Source organism: Pristis pectinata, chromosome 14 (genome assembly GCF_009764475.1).
Source record: "Pristis pectinata isolate sPriPec2 chromosome 14, sPriPec2.1.pri, whole genome shotgun sequence".
In the NCBI taxonomy this organism is placed as follows: Eukaryota; Metazoa; Chordata; class Chondrichthyes; order Rhinopristiformes; family Pristidae; genus Pristis; species Pristis pectinata.
In genome coordinates this window covers 8,538,290-8,558,621 of record NC_067418.1, presented here as the reverse complement: position 1 = coordinate 8,558,621, position 20,332 = coordinate 8,538,290, and the positions used below count along the sequence as shown (strand labels likewise).

Here is a 20,332-nt window from a genome sequence, read left to right as displayed (position 1 = left end):
TCAATTTCTTTAATATCTAAAAACCTATCATGTTCTTTCTTGAAAATACTCAACAACTGAGCCTCCACAGTCCTCTTGGGCATAGAACTCCAAAGATTCTCTATCTTCTGATGAAGAAACAACTTCTCATCTCTGTCCTACATGGCCAACCCCTTATTTTGAGATCCTGCTTCTATTCACTGCAACCTTGGGAAATATCATCTCCGCATCTACCCCTTAACACCTTCAAGGATTTTGTAAGGTTCAGTAAGATTCTTCTTTCTAAACTCAAGAATACAAGATTAGTCTGCTTCACAGCACTCCCCCCCTCACAAATATATCCTTCCTTAGTTAAGGGGAACAGACTTGTACACAAGGAGACAAAAGAGACAGCAGATGCTGGAATCTGGAGCAACAAACAATCTGGAGGAGCCCTGATGCAGGGTTTCGATCCAAAACGTTGTCAATTCCTTTACTTCCACAGAATCAGAATCAGGTTTGTTATCACTGACATATGTCGTGAAATTTGTTGTTTTGTGGCAGCAGTAGAGGACAAGAAATAAAGACATAAAAATTACTATGTTACAGAAGTAAATAAATAGTGCAAACGAAGAATAATGAGGATGCTGCTTGACCCAGTGAGTTCCTCCAGCAGACTGTTTGCAGACCTGTACTCAATTCCAGGTGTGGTCTCACCAGGGCACTCGATAATTTGAGCAAGATTATCTCTGCTCCTGTACTCAAATTCTCCTGCAATACGAGCCAACATAATGCTTGCCTTCCTAACTGATGTTATATTTGTACATTAACTCAGTGATTCAGGTAAGAGGATTCCCAAGTCCCTCTGAACACCAACACCTTTCAAACTCACACCATTTATTAAAATACTGTTCCTGTTTCCTGATGAACCGTTAAACCCAGCTCCCAAACATCAATTGCCCTAGGCAGCCTCTCCATTCCGAGAAATGGGCAATTCATGGATGCAGAGTGCCAGTGGAGAGCAGGAATCTACACCAACATAACAGCACACAGTCCTAGTGGATCCCTTTTGTTTTTAAAAAGTACAGGGATACATACCTGTGAACACATTGACCAAGAGCACCACAACAATCAGTGCTCTGCAGGGTGCCAGTATAGATACAACCTCAAAAAATTCAATGCGGTTACTCTTAATTGCTCTTTATTTCCAAGGGGACTTAATGCTGGTCTTGCCAGCAATGCCAACATCCAGGAAATGAATAATAAAGCAAGCTGTCTAACCAGAGGTGCTTTTCAAGAGATAAGCATTGACCACAACTAAGATGGCAGAGCAGGTATTGATCCTGTAAAGCAAGTTAAAATCCAAATCAAAATGGAACATCAATATTTACCATTACTTTGTTCTGATGCCTCAATCATGTCAGGATCCAAGGCTGTACTCACAAGCAGCTCTACATAGTTCTTAAATGTCTCTTTCATTGTTCTGGTATTCAAGAAACGAGCTACATATGGAGTTGTTGGAGGTCGTTCTAAAATAAACAAATATTAGTAACTAAATTGGTACATATTTAGAAATACATTTCAATGTACCTACTACACAAGTGTTTGTTCACATGTATCAGTAATACATAGGATATAAAAATCTTACATAATGCACCAATATTACTTTCTGCTTATGTAATATACATTGGCCCAGATTTTTGAGTGAAACAGCATTTTCCCAGGCAACTGTTAATATATCCCCGTATAACCAAATGACTTTAGGATTTCTATGTAAAAGGTAAAAATTTCACTGTTTGGGTGACTGCGTTCTGATGCTGGATTCTTCATTCAGTTCAGCGTGGGAGAAGTTATATTAATTGGCAATTACTTATGGTGGGCAATCCACACAGCCTTCTTCACCAGGTTTCCATATTCACTTTCAAAGGATGGTTAACAGCAAGAGCCTATGTGATTCATTTATTTGAATTTTATTTTTAACTTCTTCGTTTCTTTTTAAATGATTTAACATTTTTAGAACTTAGAACAGTACAGCACAGGAACAGGACATTTGGCCCACAATGTTGTGCCAAACTAATTAAATTAGTAATCAAATGCCCAACTAATCCCTTCTGCCCAGACAACGTCCACCCCTCTCCATTTCCTGTACATCCATGTGCCTATCTAAGAGCCTCTTGAATGCCTCTATTGTATTTGCCTCCACCACCACCCCTGGCAGCACATTCCAGGCACCCACCACTCTCTGTAAAATAAAAACTTGCCTTGCACATCTCCTTTAAACTTACCCCCTCTCACCTTAAATGCATGCCTTTTAGTATTAGACATTTCTACCCTGGGAAAAAGATACCGGCTGTCTACTTCATCTATGCCTCTCATAATCTTATAAACCTCTATCAGATCTCCCCTCAACCTCCGCCGCTTCACAGAAAACAACCCACGTTTGTCCAACCTCTCCTTATAGCACATGCCCTCTAATCCAGGCAGCATCCTGGTACACCTCTTTTGAACCCTCTCCAAAACCTCCACATCTTTGCTGCAATGGAGCGAGCAAAAAGGAGTGCAATATTCCAGAGGTGGCCTAACTAGAGTTTTATAAAGCTGCGATATTACTTCCCGACTCTTGAACTCAATTCCTTGACTAATAAAAGGCAAGCATGCCATACACCCTATCAACTTGTGTAGCTACCTTCAGGAAGCTATGGACTATATACATCTCACAAACTGCAGAAGTCCCAATACGGATCCCTGCGGAACACCACTAGTCTCAGACATCCAGCCAGAATAAGCCCCATCGACCACTACCCTCTGTCTTCTATGGGCAAGCCAATTCTGAATCTAAATGGCCAATTCACCGTCTAAATCTAAATGTCAAACACCTTACTAAAATCCATGAAGACAACATCCACAGCTCTATCTTCATCAATCAATTTCATCACCTCCTCAAAAGACTCACTCAAGTTAGTAAGACATGACTTGCCCCACACAAAGCCATGCTGACTGTCCCAAATTAGGCCATGGTTTTCCAAATACTCATAAATCCTATCCCTAAGAATCCTCTCCAGTAACTTCCCTACCACTGACAAGAGACTCACTGGTCTATAGTTTCCAGGATTACCCCCATTTCCCTTCTTGAATAATGGAACAACATTAGCTACTCGCCAGTCCTCGGGGACCTCGTCTGTGGCTAGAGAGGACATGAAGATATTGGTCAAAGGCCCTAGCAATCTCATCTCTTGCCTCTCTGAATAACCTGGGGTTTATCCCATCAGGCCCTGGGGACTTATCCACCAAAATGTTCATTAAAAGACCCAACACTACCTCCTTCTTTATCTCAAAATGCCCTAACATATTAGCACGCTCCACAATGATCTCCCTATCCTCCATGTCTTTCTCCTTGATAAATACTGATGCAAAGTTCTCATTTAGGACCTCTCCCACATCTTCTGCCTCCAAGCACATGTTCCCTCCTTTATCCTTAAACTGGTCTGACCTGCTTGCTAGTTATCCTTTTGCTCCTGATGTATGTATAGAATGCCTTGGGATTCTCTTTAATCCTACTTCTTTATAATACTCAAAAGGTCTGTTTGATTTTAGCTTCCTAAACCTTACATATGCTTCCAGGAAGGTTTTGTTCCAGGATTTAGAATTACTTTAAAAAGTTTTAATAATTTTTAAAATGTGCGTTGGAAATTTTCCATGTTTTTGATTGATGTGAACATTTCTTGTTTTGATGATTTTGGTTAAGTCAAGACATATTGATTGTCAAACTAGTTTTAATATTTTCAGGAAGGGCTTATTTTGGCTCTCCCTATGAGCACATTATTCAGCAGAAAGTCCGAATGGTGTTAAAATGAGAGATCCAAACAGATCTTCTCCAATTCCTGTGGTTTTTGTGATTGCTCCTGACAAGTCTGATCTTTAGTTAGAAATCATGGTGGGGTGTGGCAACTCACTATTGATTGCAAATTATAGGCTAAAATACAATGGGAACTACAGAAAAATGTCAGAACAATGTTTCCTCTGAGTACTTGCAAGTGACTGAATATTTTCCAGATTAAAAAAAAGGTAATTCTTGGTGAAAACGAAGTTAATATACTAATATCTAAATATATTGTTGGTTAGCTGCAATGCTTATGAAAATATTGCAGTTGATAGTTTCAGGAAAACACAATGAAAATATTTTTGTTTCTTCTGATAGTTATTTTACCAGTAAAATATTTTCTTTAATAGACTATACCATTGAAGACAAGTATTTTTTCCTTATTTTTTTTCAGAAATTTACAATTTTTGATGACTGCAGAGCTTAAAGTGATAGCCACTAAGGTGCAGGCAGCATTTGGTAATACAACTGTTGGGTACTCTCTAATGTATAAAAGGGCACGTTGTGGCGACTCACCGTCTAGTCGGGCGAACCGGCTCGGCAGTCGGGTCGCGCGGTGTCGGAGCGACGAGGCCCAAGATGGTGGCGGGCCTCGTCTTTCCGAGCGACGGGGAGAACCCGTGCGCGGGAAAGTCCTGATGACGTAGGACTTACGTCATTGCCGGTTTTTTGGGCGGGAGTTTTCTCCCTTAAAGGGCCCGCGCAAGGCGGGAAAATAAACCAGTTCTGTTTGGCAATCCTCCGAGTGAGTCTTGTTTTATTCCGCGGTAGCAACCGCTACATTGGTGACCCCGACGGTCCAAACGGCTTTTGGACCGGCGAAATGGACGACAGCGCAGCAGCCAACGCAGTGGCCCTCAAGCTGCCCACCTTTTGGACACTTCGGCCCAGCGTCTGGTTTGACCAGGCCGAAGCGCAATTCCACCTTCGGCAGATCACCTCCGACTCCACGAAGTACTACCATGTGGTTAGCTCTCTGGACCAGGAGACAGCCGCCCAGGTTGGAGACTTCATCCAGTCGCCTCCGGAGGAAGTTAAGTACCCGGCTTTCAAAGACCTTTTGATCCGGACCTTCGGCCTCTCCCGTCGTGAGCGCGCCGCCCGCCTGCTTCATCTGGATGGCCTGGGGGACAGATCCCCATCCGCCCTAATGAATGAGATGCTGGCATTGGCCGAGGGACACAAGCCATGCCTGATGTTCGAACAGGCCTTCCTCGTACAGCTCCCCGATGACATCCACTTGTTGTTAGCTGACGCCGACTTCAGCAACCCCCATCAGGTGGCCACCCGGGCAGATGTCCTGTGGAGGGCCAAGTGCAAGAGCGGTTCGTCCGTCAGTCAAATAACCAGGCCGCGAGCCCAACGCCCGCCTCGCCCGGCCCCAGCAACCGAGCAGCCACGCCCCAGGAACGCAGACGACGACACGGGTGACCAGCTGTGCTTCTACCATCAGAGGTGGGGTGCGGAGGCCCGTCGATGCCGCCCACCCTGCAAGTTTCAGGGAAACGCCAGGGCCAGCCGCCGCTGATGGCTACGGCGGCTGGCCGCCGACAGAGCCTCCTCTTCGTTCAGGACAAGAAATCTGGACGGCGTTTCCTCGTTGATACTGGAGCAGAGGTCAGTATTTTGCCCCCGACAGGCCGCGACACTTGTGACAGGCCACCAGGTCCTCTACTCAATGCCGCCAACGGTACAACGATACGGTCTTTCGGCACCCGTACCCTTCAGTTACACTTTGGCGGCAGCCGTTTTACCTGGGCCTTTACCCTTGCCACCGTCGCCCGACCACTCCTAGGAGCCGATTTCCTTCGGGCCCACAACCTGTTAGTCGACCTGCGAAGGAAGCGGTTAGTTCACTCTAGCACTCTCCGGACCTATCCCCTGGGAGAAATCAGCACACCAGCCCCGCGCCTGGACTCCATTTCCCTTTCTGGCGACGATTTCGCCAAGCTCCTAGCCGAATTCCCATCGATTTTGGCACCTTCGTTTACAAATTCTAGGCCCACACATGGGGTACGACACCACATCATTACCACAGGGCCACCCCTTCATGCCCGAGCACGACGATTACCTCCAGACAAGCTCCGCCTGGCAAAGGAAGAGTTCCGTCACATGGAGGAGCTGGGGATTGTTCGCAGGTCAGACAGCCCCTGGGCCTCCCCCCTGCACATGGTCCCCAAAGCCACCGGAGGGTGGAGGCCCTGCGGCGACTACCGCAGGCTGAATGACTTCACCACCCCGGACCGCTATCCCATCCCTCACATCCAGGACTTCGCAGCGAACTTACACGGGGCCCGCATCTTTTCCAAAGTGGACCTCATTAGGGGATACCACCAAATCCCGGTCCATCCGGATGACGTCCCCAAAACTGCGATTATCACCCCATTCGGCCTGTTCGAATTCCTTCGGAAGCCGTTAAGAACGCCGCGCAGACCTTCCAGTGGCTGATGGACGCGGTAGGCCGAGACCTGGACTTCGTGTTCATTTACTTGGACGACATACTGATCGCCAGCCGTAACCGCCAGGAACACCTTTCCCACCTCCGCCAGCTGTATTCCCGCCTCCGCGATTTCGGCCTCACGATTAACCCGTCCAAGTGCCAATTCGGACTTGACTCTATCGATTTCCTCGGCCACAAAATCACCAGCGACGGGGCAACACCCCTACCCGCCAAGGTGGATGCTATCCGCCATTTTGCCCGCCCCGACACAGTCAAAGGCCTACAGGAATTCCTTGGGATGGTCAACTTTTACCATTGTTTCATCCCTGCAGCAGCCCGTATCATGCGCCCTCTGTTCTCGCTGCTGGCTGGTAAGGGCAAGGACATCATCTGGACTGACGAGGCTGCGGCTGCTTTCGTTAAGGCCAAAGACGCCCTGGCAGACGCCACGATGCTGGTATACCCCAGGACTGATGTCCCGACTGCCCTCACGGTAGACGCGTCCAACACCGCGGTGGGTGGGGTACTGGAACAGCTACTCGAAGGCCGCTGGCAACCCTTGGCATTTTTCAGCAAGCACCTTAGACCGCCCGAACTGAAGTACAGCGCTTTTGATCGGGAACTTCTAGCGCTGTATCTGGCGGTCCGGCATTTCCGATACTTTCTAGAAGGCAGGCCTTTCACCGATCATAAGCCTCTGTCCTTTGCCTTCTCCAAAGTCTCCGATCCCTGGTCAGCTTGTCAGCAGAGACAATTATCCTACATTTCCAAGTTCACAACTGACATCCAACATGTCTCCGGAAAGGATAATGTCGTTGCTGATGCACTTTCCAGACCGACCATCCACAACCTATCCTTGGGTGTCGACTACACGGCCCTGGCTGACGCACAGCAAGCCGACGACGAACTGCCCAGCTACAGAACTGCAGTCTCGGGTCTACAGCTCCGAGATTTCTTGGTTGGTCCAGGTCAGCGGACCCTACTTTGCGACGTTGCGACTGGTCAGCCCCGCCCTATAGTCCCTGCAGCCTGGCGGAGACGCGTTTTTGACTCGGTACATGGGTTGGCGCACCCGTCCATCAGATCTACTGTCCGACTGGTCGCCAGCAAGTTTGTCTGGCATGGCCTGCGCAAACAGGTCAGTGAGTGGGCCAGGACTTGTCCGCACTGCCAGACGTCAAAAATCCAGCGACACACCAAGGTCCCGCCACAGCAGTTCGAGCCTACCCGTAGGAGGTTCGACCACATACACGTCGACCTCGTGGGCCCTCTGCCGGTTTCAAGAGGAGCCCGGTACCTCCTTACTATCATGGACCGGTTCACGAGGTGGCCTGAGGCAACCCCCGACTGACATCACAACTGATTCCTGCGCCCGAGCGCTGCTCACAACTTGGGTCTCACGTTTTGGCGTTCCGGCCCACATCACTTCAGACAGAGGCACCCAATTCACTTCCAGTCTCTGGGCTGCATTAGCGAACCTGCTAGGGACGCAGCTGCACACCACCATGGCCTACCATCCTCAATCAAACGGGTTGGTGGAACGTTTTCACCGCCATCTAAAATCGGCCTTGATGGCCCGCCTGAAGGGTCCTAACTGGGTTGACGAGCTGCCTTGGGTCCTGCTCGGCATATGCACTGCCCCCAAAGAAGACCTCCGCACTTCGTCAGCTGAGCTTGTATACGGGGCGCCACTAGTTGTCCCCGGGGATTTCATACCTGCCCTTCGGGACCAAGGGGAACAACCCCCAGCAGTCCTACAAAGACTGCGCGAGAAGCTTGGCGCCTTGGCCCCGATTCCCACCTCATGGCACGGTCAAGCCCCATCCTGCCAGCCCAAGGAACTACGGGACTGTAAGTTTGTTTTCGTTCGCAGGGGCACACCTCGGGCGCCGTTGCAATGACCATATGAGGGACCGTTCCGAGTCATACGGAATAACGGATCCACTTTATTTTGGACATTGGAGGCAGGGAACAGGTTTTCACAGCGGACCGCCTCAAACCGGCCCACTTGGATCTGCAACAGCCTGTCGAGGTTGCCACGCCGCGACGCAGAGGCCACCCCCCTAAGCGGCAGCTGGCACAGCCCACGGACCTTGGGGACTGTCTCGCCGGTTCTGGGGGGGGGGGGGGGGTTGTGTGGCGACTCACCGTCTAGCTGGGCGAACCGGCTCGGCAGTCAGGTCGCACGGTGTCGGAGCGACGAGGCCCAAGATGGCGGCGGGCCTCGTCTTTCTGAGCGACGGGGAGAACCCGCGCGCGGGAAAGTCCTGATGACGTAGGACTTACGTCATTGCCGGTTTTTTGGGCGGGAGTTTTCTCCCTTAAAGGGCCCGCGCAAGGCGGGAAAATAAACCAGTTCTGTTTGGCAATCCTCCGAGTGAGTCTTGTTTTATTCCGCGGTAGCAACCGCTACAACATTTTCATTATTTGTCTCATTGATGTGTCTTAATTCCAATTAAAAATTGGCACCCACTACACAAAGTCGATTCTTATCATTTCCCATAATGAACATAGTTACAGCATGAGGGAGATTGCCAATTTACTTTGTTATACTGAGAACTCAAAATAACCTCAGATTTGAAAAGCCACGTTCTCTATAGTTTATCATGCAGGCTTTCCAATTAAAAATTAACATGTAACAAAAGACTGTTTTAATGAAGTCAAAAATATGAAAATGATTTTAATGGAATGGAATGATATTTGAATACCAGTTAACTTGATTCATCAAATGGAACATTGCACACCTGCTAAAATGAAACCTTCAAACTAGGAAGTATGAAAAGGGGAACCTTTTATTTTTAATTGTGCACTTAATTGTCGACATTGAGCAATAAGGTATTTCTATTTACTGGTATCATTCTTGGAACATTTCCATAGTTAAGTAATGGAGCAGTTAAACAAAGGTATACTTCTGAGAATGAATCCATTTATCAACCTGAGCATGATAATTTCAAACACTGATCGCTATGTTACAGACTCTGCTCAGACAACCCACATCAAGACTTGATTTAGAAACGGTTTCCACAATATAGTAGCAATAAACTCTGGGTAAAAGTAACCATAAGCAACAAAGTTTAAGATTTTTGTAGTATTTAAATGTAGAGGTTTCTTGACAGATCATATTTTAAAATATACAACAAATAAATGACACTGAAATATTGAGGTTCTTTGCAGAGTCATGAAGGCTGAATAAACTATTTACAAGGCAAGTAGATGATCAAATAAACAGATGTGTATTAAACAATGAATCCCTAAAATTGAATAAGTAAAAAGAATGCAACAGTAAATTTCAGTGAATGCTGGAAATCTAAAATAAAAGCAGAAAATACTGGAAACTGTCAGCAGGTTAGGCATTCGTCAGAACTGATCAGAAACATACACATGATGTTTTCACGAAAATAATCCATTCAGAATATAAAGGGATAAGAATTAATGAAGAACATTGGGAGTATACAAAAATACTATTTTTAAAATCATAAGATATTATTATTATCAATATAACATTTAGAAAGCTGGCTTCAATAACAGAAGTGGTAGAAAAATTGATAAGTACGGCACTTTCTCTGTAGCTGTGACACTACTCTGTACTGTTATTATTTTTACCTGTACTACATCAATGTACTCTGTACTGACTCAATGTAACTACACTGTGTAATGAATTGACCTGTAAGATCAGTTTGTAAGACAAGTTGTTCACTGTGCCTCAGTACAAGTGACAATAATAAACCAATACCAATAGAACCTAGAACAGTACAGCACAGGAACAGTCCCTTTGGCTCACAATGCCTGTGCTGAGCAAGTTGCCAAAGTAAACTGATCCCTTCTGCCTGCACATGAACCATATTCATCTATTCTCTGCATAATCATGTGTGTATCTAAAAGCCATTTAAATGCCACTACTGTATCTGATTCCACTACCTCCCCTGGCAGCAGGTTCCAGGCACCTACCACTCTGTAAAAAAAAACTTGCCCTGCACATCCTTTTTAAACTTTCCCCCTCTCACCTTAATGCTATACCCTGTAGTATTCAGCACTTCAACCATGGGAAAAAGATTCTGACTGTCTACCCCATCTATACCCCTCATAATTTTATAAACTTCTATCAACAGAATTACTATAAAAAGAATTACTTAAAATCAGATGACAACCTATACTCTTTACGAAAGTAATTAAGTTTCCAGGCAGCATTCAGAGTGCAGCTTTGGGTGTGCTTCTTAGATAGTTATGGGAAACTGCCAATGCAGTTCAGAACACTACAAGGCGACTCATGAGCTTTAAAATGTTAGGAAATCAGCGATTTACTGGAATCAACTATCTCTTCAGCAATTTGAAGCTCTACCCCTCCACAAGTAACCCAAGATAATATAGAGCATTGCCCAAGTGGCCTACTGTTGATGATCTCATGGAGCGATGCATGTCAGGACAGAAAGAAAACTGCAGTTTATTGGCTTCCCAGTACTGAATATACTTGTGCCTTAGCAATTGAAGTGCAGGAACTGGCAGCTATCTTTGCACAGCTAAGTGCACAAAAATGATGAGTTGAATGACCAATTAACATCCTTCTAGGGCAGTAGATCAGAAAAAAAAGCACTCGCGACAAAACACTCAGACGGCATCTTCAACAAATACCAGCCTCCTTCAGCATGCTTCTGGTATGTTATATGACACACCTTGGGAGGTACTACTCAACCTTGTGACTCAAAAGACATTTACCACCTCAGAAACTACTTTGCACCTTCCCCCACAGTTTCCCTTACCAAAGCCAAATATGAAAACTATCTACAACCTCGTGGCAAAGCAGCAAAGGAGTCTGGCACTAAAAAGCAAGCAAGGTTAGGCACCAAATATGATATGTTGCACTTCAGGGCTTGCCAAAGAGTTGTACAACAAATTTTTTGAAAATATCTTTAAAATATAGCAACTTGTAAGGAAAAAGCTGCAGTCAAGGCTCCACAAATAGAAAATAGATGATGACCAGATAATCTTCAAAGTTACTGGTTATGAAAGCTAAAACATTGGATAGGGCAGCACAGAATATTTCTGCTCTGTAGGGCTTACAGTATATGCTCACCCAAGAGAGCAGACTAGATCCATGTCAAGCTTTTGTCCAAAGGACAATATCAGTCTTCTTTCAGCACCGCATTGCAGAGTCAAACTAAATTATGCACTTTTCAGTTTCTATCGTAGTTCTTGAACCCACAGCCTTCCGACTCAGACTAACACATTGCAAGTCAACAAAACAATTAACACAAAAGTTATAATGTTCAACATTATGCATTAGAATAATTGACAAAATTTGCAAGTGGTAACCAAAATTACCAGAGAAAAATATTTTCAGCTGCAAAGGAAACTAGCATGGAATGACATCATAAAATATCATAAATCCCAGGAATGGTCTGTGGAAAGATGGGTAACTTCTCCCCTCATTTAATCAATTGCTTGCTCCTTGAGTTTTGAGCATTTTGAAATGCTCCCTCACTTTCTATAAAACAAGCAAGCACACAACTGATTCTCAAGGTCACAAGATCCTAGACTGAATTGCTGATCTTTGCTGAGATAAGAGGGAAAAGACAACCAAATGATACTTCTTCAACCACTATCACATTAGCATGCTAGCAAATGCAGAGAAGTTTCTTCATTCAATCGAATGTATAAATTATACTGTGAGAAATTATAAAATGTCCATGGGAACAGCACAATACTTCTGGAACATAAATATACTTAATTTCACAGACCTGATTTCTGCTGAATGTTTTTGACAGTTTTTCCATGTGTATTCACTTTCGAAAGAAATCCATTGTCTGAGGAAGAAGGCAGTTGTGGATTTTTGTTAAAGACCTGTTCAATATTTTTATTTATTTCCCCCACCCACCTCTGCCACTCTATGATCTCTTCTCTCCAGAAGACATTGGTACTTAGCTTGAGAACTGTTCCACAACCACTAGGCACCTTTTTTTGCCAATTGAGTCACGAGGATATCTTGCCAAAATTATTTTAAAGTTAAGGTGAAAAACATTAAACTTTCAATTGTTTGGAGAGACAAGACTGTTCACCACAGTGGTTTTTACCCTACATTTCCTACACTCAATTTGCAATCTCATTGAAGAGAAATATGCCCCAACAAAGCAAATGAGTTTTAAAAAACATATCTGAACAAGTATTGCACAGATATTAATCAAGTGGGACAATTTTTTTTTGGAGTGGGGTATGGGGATTTTAAGGGCTAAAAATTAGTTTACCTCAAAGTATCTTTATAAATCTGAAGAGCTCTTGGTGTTGTCAAAATTTGATAGCCTGGGGAATTGAACTTTATGGTGTTGGAAATTGTTTTTAATTCTGTAAGCTGGGTTTAATTACATCCCAAATTATTTAGATGAAACACTATGTAGTCTACCTAGATGAGAGCCAACTGCATAGATTTATAAAGAGTACAGTTCTCCCATACTCCTTACTAGCACATGGAACCAATTGGCAGTGCAAGGTAAAGATCTCAATTTGAGAAGAGGGAATATCATTACAGGTATTCCCCGTTTCAGAAGCTATGTAAGACCTGAAAATAGCAATACAGTTTCATTTAATGCATGCTGGATTGGCCCTGTTCCCAATTTGTTTGAATACACACATCATCTGGTTATTAATTTGTTGAAAATTCTTCACTGTGTGACTTCACCCTATCCCTCTTTTCAAACTGAACCAATATAGCACCCTTCAATGTGAATAGAAGACTGCATGAATCTATATGAATTTCATGTCCAACATTTTAGTTCCTTGCAAAATATTCATTTTCACATTGCCATACCTTAATGTTATCTTAAAAATAACTATGGAGAATGATTTAACAAATTAAATATTTTAGTGATACAAGTAGAAAATAATGAAAGTTTCAGAACCAATCTTGATTCTCTTACCACCTTGACACCATTTAGGAATGACTACACTCGTAAAACATATTTAAAAATAAACAAAAATTAAATAAGCCTCACCATCATCGTCATCTTCACTCTGTGTTTCAATGGAAGTGTCTGAGTGAGACGAATATTCTTCTTTTACCCATTTCTTTCGTTTTTTGGGCGGTGGTTCGGCTTTTACCTTTGCTTGTTTAACTGGCCTGGCTTTGGATTTTGCTGATGAACCTTTCTGTGCTGCAGAGTTACTGATGCAGGTTTTATTACTAGAACCCGTCCTTGACTGTGCGTGCCTGAAGACAGAAAAGGCAAGTTTAAAAATAGTTGGACATAATACCATAATATCAATCCCTTGGTTCACCTTCAAACAACTCTTGACAATTTTAGCTGTGATCATATAATGACTTTGAATCAACAGTACACCTTAATCAAGTAGTAATTTTAAAGAAACTAAAAACTGATATATATTTTTATTTCGTTGGGAAGAGGAACATTACAATTATGAAGTATTTTTAATCAAAGAAAACATCTCACTAGCTTAATAGGAAAAATCAATGGTAAGCAGTGGCAGTTTATTTTTCAATACTTCGAAGATAATATCTGTTATCAAAGATAATAACCCAGATCTTGTTGGCATGGGCCCATCATCCATGGTCATCGTACACCTAAGCTTATCTAGACTGGATTCAAATGAGTTATTCTTGTTGTCTGAAATACTCCAAATCCAACGGTGAGGTCTAAGTGGCCGCAGTGCCTCGGGGGGTGGTGACCGCAGTGTGAACATCACTTGACAGCTTTGGAAATTTATAACATACAGAACCACACACCTAATGTAGTGCATCTTCCAAGCGCATTATGCTGGGGAGCCTCAGCAAAATCAAAAAATCGCCACTGGAGACCAGCAATGGAATATATTCAAAAATATGATGCTAACAATCACACAGTAAGTTCATACCTGGAATGCCACCTATGTGAAGCTCTGGACTGCAGTTAAATGCAAACAAAATCCTGGCCAACAGATGCCAGAGTCAGTTTATAATTTTGACTACAGAAAATTTATTAGGGAAATGTATTTTCTATTAACAATAAAAGTACTGCCAAGTGGTACAGTATCCCAAAGATAGATGCAGGTTATTTTGGATATTGAACTGCAGAACAATTTGCTAACCTGCTTTTAAATGATTAACAAGTTCAAGCAAATTGAAAAGCATGCAGGGGAAGGAAAAGGATAACTAGGTTGGTGAAAAGTTTGTTCCTGATGAATCTAGTTTACAATTGGAGATTAGTGTTGTAAAATTCCATCTGAATTTTTCAACAGGAAAAGTAAATTCATTCTCTCTCACAACGTTAATGGTAACACAAATTCTCATGAAGAAATTTCATGCACTTCTAATAAAAACAAACAAACAACCCAACCTGGCTGAAAACCAATACTTCCAACAGCAAAATGGACAAAATCAAAATATTTTCCATACCGTAAAGTTTGCAATGGTCTGTTTCTTGGCTTTTTGGAACAAACTCGAACATAATCCTTTTTGTTTACATTTTCGATGAACTTCACATACACCCGTTTGTATTTGGTTTTTGCATCCCCAAAGTATCCAAGGTACTACAAGAAATTAAAAAAACATTTTGTAATGATTCACAGAAACTTCAGTATGCATATGCATCTGCCCTCTAACAAGCTCATCAACATTGTCCAGTAGCCCAAGACTATTCATCTTACAATAAATACCACCACCAATCTTCATGCCATCTGTAAATTTATTAAATCATACCTCCTACATTCACATCCAAATTATTAAATGTACATAACAAACAGCAACTGTCCCAGTATCAATCCTTGCGGTACACCACTGGTCACAAGATTCCATTCATTCTCTACCTCCCATTATGAAGATAACTTTGCAACATATTTGCCAACTTGTCCTGGATCCCTTGGGCTCTAACCTTTTAGACCAGTAGCCCACATGGGACCTTATCAAAGACCTTGTCATGCAAGGTTGGTAGATTCCTTAAAAGGGCTCTAATGAACTTCATGGATTTTAATGACCATTTGATGATTTTGTGGCTGCTCCTGCTGACACTAGCCTTCTTAAATCGCAAATTTAATTTTAATTTCATGAGTTTAAAAACTTTAACTCGTTTTTTTTGGATCAACAGGATTCTGGAAACTAGCCAGTAACTTAACCTCTACACTAACATTCCTCTTTAATTGTGCACAAATCCAAAACAACCTTTTTTTTTAAGATTGTACCTAAGCACTGCATTCACTTCTACATATTAACAAATTTCACTCACGCTGTTTGTCGCGGAGAATTGTCTCCGTCCATCCTTTACTTCAGGCATAAATTTTTGCAACAAAGCTTTCTGTACCTTCCATATTGCAGGAGGTTCTCTACCTGTGTTTAAGGCCACCTATAAACAAACAATTTAAATGTTAAAAAGTGAAAAATAAAGTAGTTTCCATTTTGATGCAGCACCATTCCCCAACTCCCTGAATTAGTTTCAGAATTCAAATTGTTTGTACTTAGAATATTCAGACAGCAACTAAATTAATTTGGATGGTATTGCCATATACATTCAGATTTTTGAACACTAACTCAATATTGAAACTGATTTTGGGTGGTGGGGTGAGATGGAAAGGAGGGAAAGTCCTTACTTTTGAAGTAAAACGAGGAATTTGAAATACCATTGCATTTATAATTCCAGTCAAGGAATACACTAATGTTATATTCATATACTCCTAGATCCATGTGCTATTTAATAGCACTAAATGGCCTCGAGCATTATTTAAGTAAATGAATAAAATTACTGAATGGTCAGTGCCTCTGAGAAATTACATGACTTCTTGTTCTAAACAACTTCCTGTAATATTCAATCTAAAGCACATCAGAGTAGTGTAATCAGACTACACAGCACAATAAAACAGTTTCCATAGAGTTTGACATTGTTTGTGATCAAACTTCAAAAATTATTCTGAGCAAAAATAATAAAGTACAGGAGCCTGAGGGCACGTACCACCAGGCTTAAGGACAGCTTCTATCCCACTGTGATAAGACTATTGAATGGTTCCCTTATACAATGAGATGGACTCTCACCTCACGATCTACCTTGTTGTGACCTTACACCTTATTGCACTGCACTTTCTCTGTAGCTGTGACACTTTACTCTGTACTGTTATTGTTTTTACCTGTACTACCTCAATGCACTCTGTACTAACTCAATGTAACTGCACTGTGTAATGAATTGACCTGTACGATCGGTACGCAACACAAGTTTTTCACTGCACCTCAGTACAAGTGACAATAATAAACCAATACCAATACAGCTACACTTGTATTTGTTTAAATAAAATAAATTTTAAATTGCTATTTTTATAGTCTTTCAGATTCTGATACAGGTGATAGCAGCAAGAACACCAAACACATGATCAAAAATAGCAATTAAAAAAAATTAAATAAATACAAATCTAGCCATACTTGATCATTTTCCTGAGAATTATTTAGTAGCTTGGTCAAAACAGCAACACATTTGAGGGACTGTAAGTAAATCATGAGATTTTATGTATAGCATGGAAACAGGCTCTTTGGACAGTTACTTTTACTCCTCACCCCAAAAAGCTTTTCATGCAAAACACTCATAACAAGCAGTTTTCAAGAATATACACTGATGTTGTACTTCTAAGCGAATCTGAAAGATCAAAGTGCAATTGTATTTAAAGCCCTGCTTAGTGCATTCCTACAGGAATGCTATCCATCCACTATTATATCAAAAACTTCACATTTATTTTTTTAAAATCTAAACACTACTATAGTAGAACTTCAAGTTTTACCTTTATTCAGCCTATCAATATATTTATCATTGTTGTAATACATGCAAGGTGTTCATAAGCTTAACATGAAACCAAATGAGTTTGACTGTGTTTTTCCAGTTTTGTGTATCAAGAGCTCAGAATGAAAAGGGAATGCATCTCAAGTCTGGTAAAAGCAAGCACATCATTAAAAATAATTGCATTTGATTGACAATTTGCTCAAATAGCCGCACTATACTCATATTAGATTGTTATAAAATTAAGTTAATTGCTACACAGAGGTCTGTCAATTATCAATTCTATTCTGCAAGTCCGTCTTGCAATGTCATTGCTTTTTCTGTCCATTTTTATTCTGAAATAATTATACTTAGAATTTCCAAGTATGCAAATACCAACAATTTATTCAAAAGTCTCAAGCATACTGGATTTTTTTATTATTATTAATTATGTTGGAACAATCTAATAAGGGGCCCCTGAAATGTTAACTGATTTTCTTTCCACAGGTGCGGCCTGTACTGCTGAATATTTCTGGCATTTTTTGTTTTTTTATTATTTCAGACTTCCAGGGTCTCCAGTCTATTGGATTTTCAGTCTTTGCAAAGTACTGACATATCTGTCCTCCAAATCTGTATACATATTGAACAGTATGTCATGTTAGATTCCCTCCCATTATGATTTTATCCCTGTTAAGAACCTCTATTATATCCTCTCCGAATGTGAGGAGGTGAAATAGTACTCATACTTTCTGGCATTGCCATCAAATGTTTCTCTCTGAAGTCCAGCTAAGTCAGACTTCTTGCCTTGATTCTACTTTCAGCTATCTAGTCATAACAGTGGTCCCATTTTATATCCTCGACATTACCAACTGAATCCTGTGAGAATTTATTGTTGACCACTTTGAGTTAACACAATAAGTCAAGCATAGCATACCTATCCAAATTTGTGCAGTGGAATTGTGATGTGAGCAGTGATTAGTGTTATTCAATGATGAAGAAATGATGTAGGAACAGAATCTGGAGGTTTCAGTGGATACATTATTAAATTTGTCAGCTCTGAATTTACATGCAACTAAACATTTACAAGTTATATTTATTTCTTCGTATTACTAAAATGTATAGAATTATTGGAAGCTGAGATTATAGGGGCCTGAGGGCAGATACCACCAGGCTCAAGGACAGCTTCTATCCCACAGTGATAAGACTATTGAACGGTTGCCTTATACGATGAGATGGACTCTGACCTCACAATCTACTTTGTTGTGATCTTGCACCTTACTGTCTGCCTGCAATGCACTTTCTCTGTAGCTGTGACACTTTACTCTGTGCTGTTATTGTTTTTAACTGTACTACCTCAATGGACTCTGTACTATCCCAATGTAACTGCACTGTGTAATGAATTGACCTGTACGATCAATATGCAAGACAAGTTTTTCCACTGTACCTCGGTACAAGTGACAATAATAAACCAATAACAAGCTCAGGAGTACAAAACTAATTACTTAGCAATTAGCTATTACCAGGAACAACACACAAGATGCTGGAGGAATTTAGCAGATTAGGCAGCATCTACGAAGGGAAATGGACAGTCGACGTTTCGGGTTGACACCTTTCACCCAGACTGATGAAGGGTCTCAACCCGAAACTTCAACTCTCCATTTCCCTCCGTGGATGCTGCCTGATCCATTGAGTTCCTCCAGCATTTTGCGTGTTGCTTCAGTGGGTAGTGTAACACTTTACAGCGTCAGCGACCCGGATTCAATTACCACCACTGTCTGTAAGGACTTTGTACGTTCTCCCTGCACGTTTCCTCCGGGTGATCCGGTTTCCTCCCACATTCCAAAGACATACGGGTTAGGAAGTTGTGGGCATGCACGTTGGCGCCAGAATCATGGTGACACTTGCAGGCTGCCCCCAGAACACTATGCAAAAGGTGCATTTCACTGTGTGTTTCAATGTACATGTGACTAATAAAGATATTTTATCTTATTTCAGCAACTGCAGTCTCTTACATCTCCAGCTATTTCCAGGAAAGCTGGGCAACTCTACATCTTTATGCTCTCAAAAGAATAAAGGAAATCCAAGAGATCTATAAGTCTTTAAATAGCTAACAGAGAACTTGGGCACAACAGAGCGTACATTTGACTTTGGAAACAACCTTGATATTAAAATTTATCCTCTTTAATTCAAATTTTATGGAAAATATTTAAAAAATGATATTACCTTAAGAGCGTTAATGTCCTCTATCTTTACAACAAATTCATCTCGCTCCCTGTACATGCCCTCCCCGCCACTTTCTATATCCTCTTCATCCGTTGAACCTTCCACAGCAATTAGTTCTTGCTTTTCAGCCCGCTCTGGAGGATTCAAATCATCTTGTTCATTTTCCTTGGAAGATTCTAGAGCTTCAGTTGGCTCCTGTGCTTCCTCTTTTGAAGGAGGAGGAGGAGGAAGAGGAGGAGGAGGAGGCGGAGAAGGATTTGTAACTTTTTCCTGCTGTATAACAGCAGAAACAGAAGTGTTGGAACCCTTTTCTCCATTAGTGGACTCTAGTAAAGAAAAATATACACTGAATGCAGAATAAAAGGAAGTTATCATAAATACATGCATTGTTTTTAAGGTATTCTTCCAAACTTAATCACATGAATATTAATATTTTGACATTCAATTAGTAGTCAGATCTTAACAAAATAAACATGCTATTAATTTAAAAGTAGAAACTCAATGTGTGGGATGAACGCAATTAGATACAACACAACAGAACAATTGAACGAGGAGTGACATTCTGCCATAAAAAGCACAATCACGCAATTTTCCCCCCACCGACCATATCCCAAAAATATACATTCATTTAGCTTGAAACTTTTAACTCCAGTTCTGAAGAAGGGTCGTTGACCCAAAAAGTTGACTCAGTTTTTCTCCCCACTGATGGTACCTGACCTGCTGATTGTCTTTGTTTTGGATTTTCAGCATCAAGTTCTTTGCTCAAATATGTATTAAAGGAACCTTGACAGATATTTTATCACAAATAGCCAAATAAATTTCAGATCAGAACATAGGAAACAGAAGCAGGAGTAAGCCAAGACCACTCTGCCATTCAATAAGATCGCTGCCAGTCCTTGACCTCATTCATTTTGCCAACTGATTTCCCCATCCCTTAATTCTCTTAGTATTCAAAAGTTAAGTGATCTCAGCCTTGTATGTGCATTCAGAGGCCTCTGGGGTAAAAGATGCTGGAGATTTACCACTCTCTGCCTGATGATAACTTCCCCAACCCAAATCAGAAATGATACACAAAAATCATTTCGACAGCAGTACATTATATTTTCTGAAGCATCT

At 41.8% G+C, this 20,332-nt stretch overlaps 1 protein-coding gene across 2 annotated transcripts in view; it reads right to left on the bottom strand.

The window, feature by feature from the left end:
- The window catches only part of qser1 (glutamine and serine rich 1), a 102,134-nt gene that overhangs the window by 9,581 nt on the left and 72,221 nt on the right, over window positions 1-20,332 (bottom strand). For both annotated transcript variants that reach the window (XM_052029393.1, XM_052029394.1), the window contains exons 5-10: window positions 19,217-19,542; window positions 15,485-15,601; window positions 14,659-14,792; window positions 13,262-13,476; window positions 12,014-12,079; window positions 1,350-1,487 (exon numbers count right to left, since the gene is read on the bottom strand). In XM_052029393.1, the coding sequence (XP_051885353.1) occupies window positions 1,350-1,487; window positions 12,014-12,079; window positions 13,262-13,476; window positions 14,659-14,792; window positions 15,485-15,601; window positions 19,217-19,542 (996 nt within the window). The remainder of the gene's footprint in view (window positions 1-1,349; window positions 1,488-12,013; window positions 12,080-13,261; window positions 13,477-14,658; window positions 14,793-15,484; window positions 15,602-19,216; window positions 19,543-20,332) is intronic.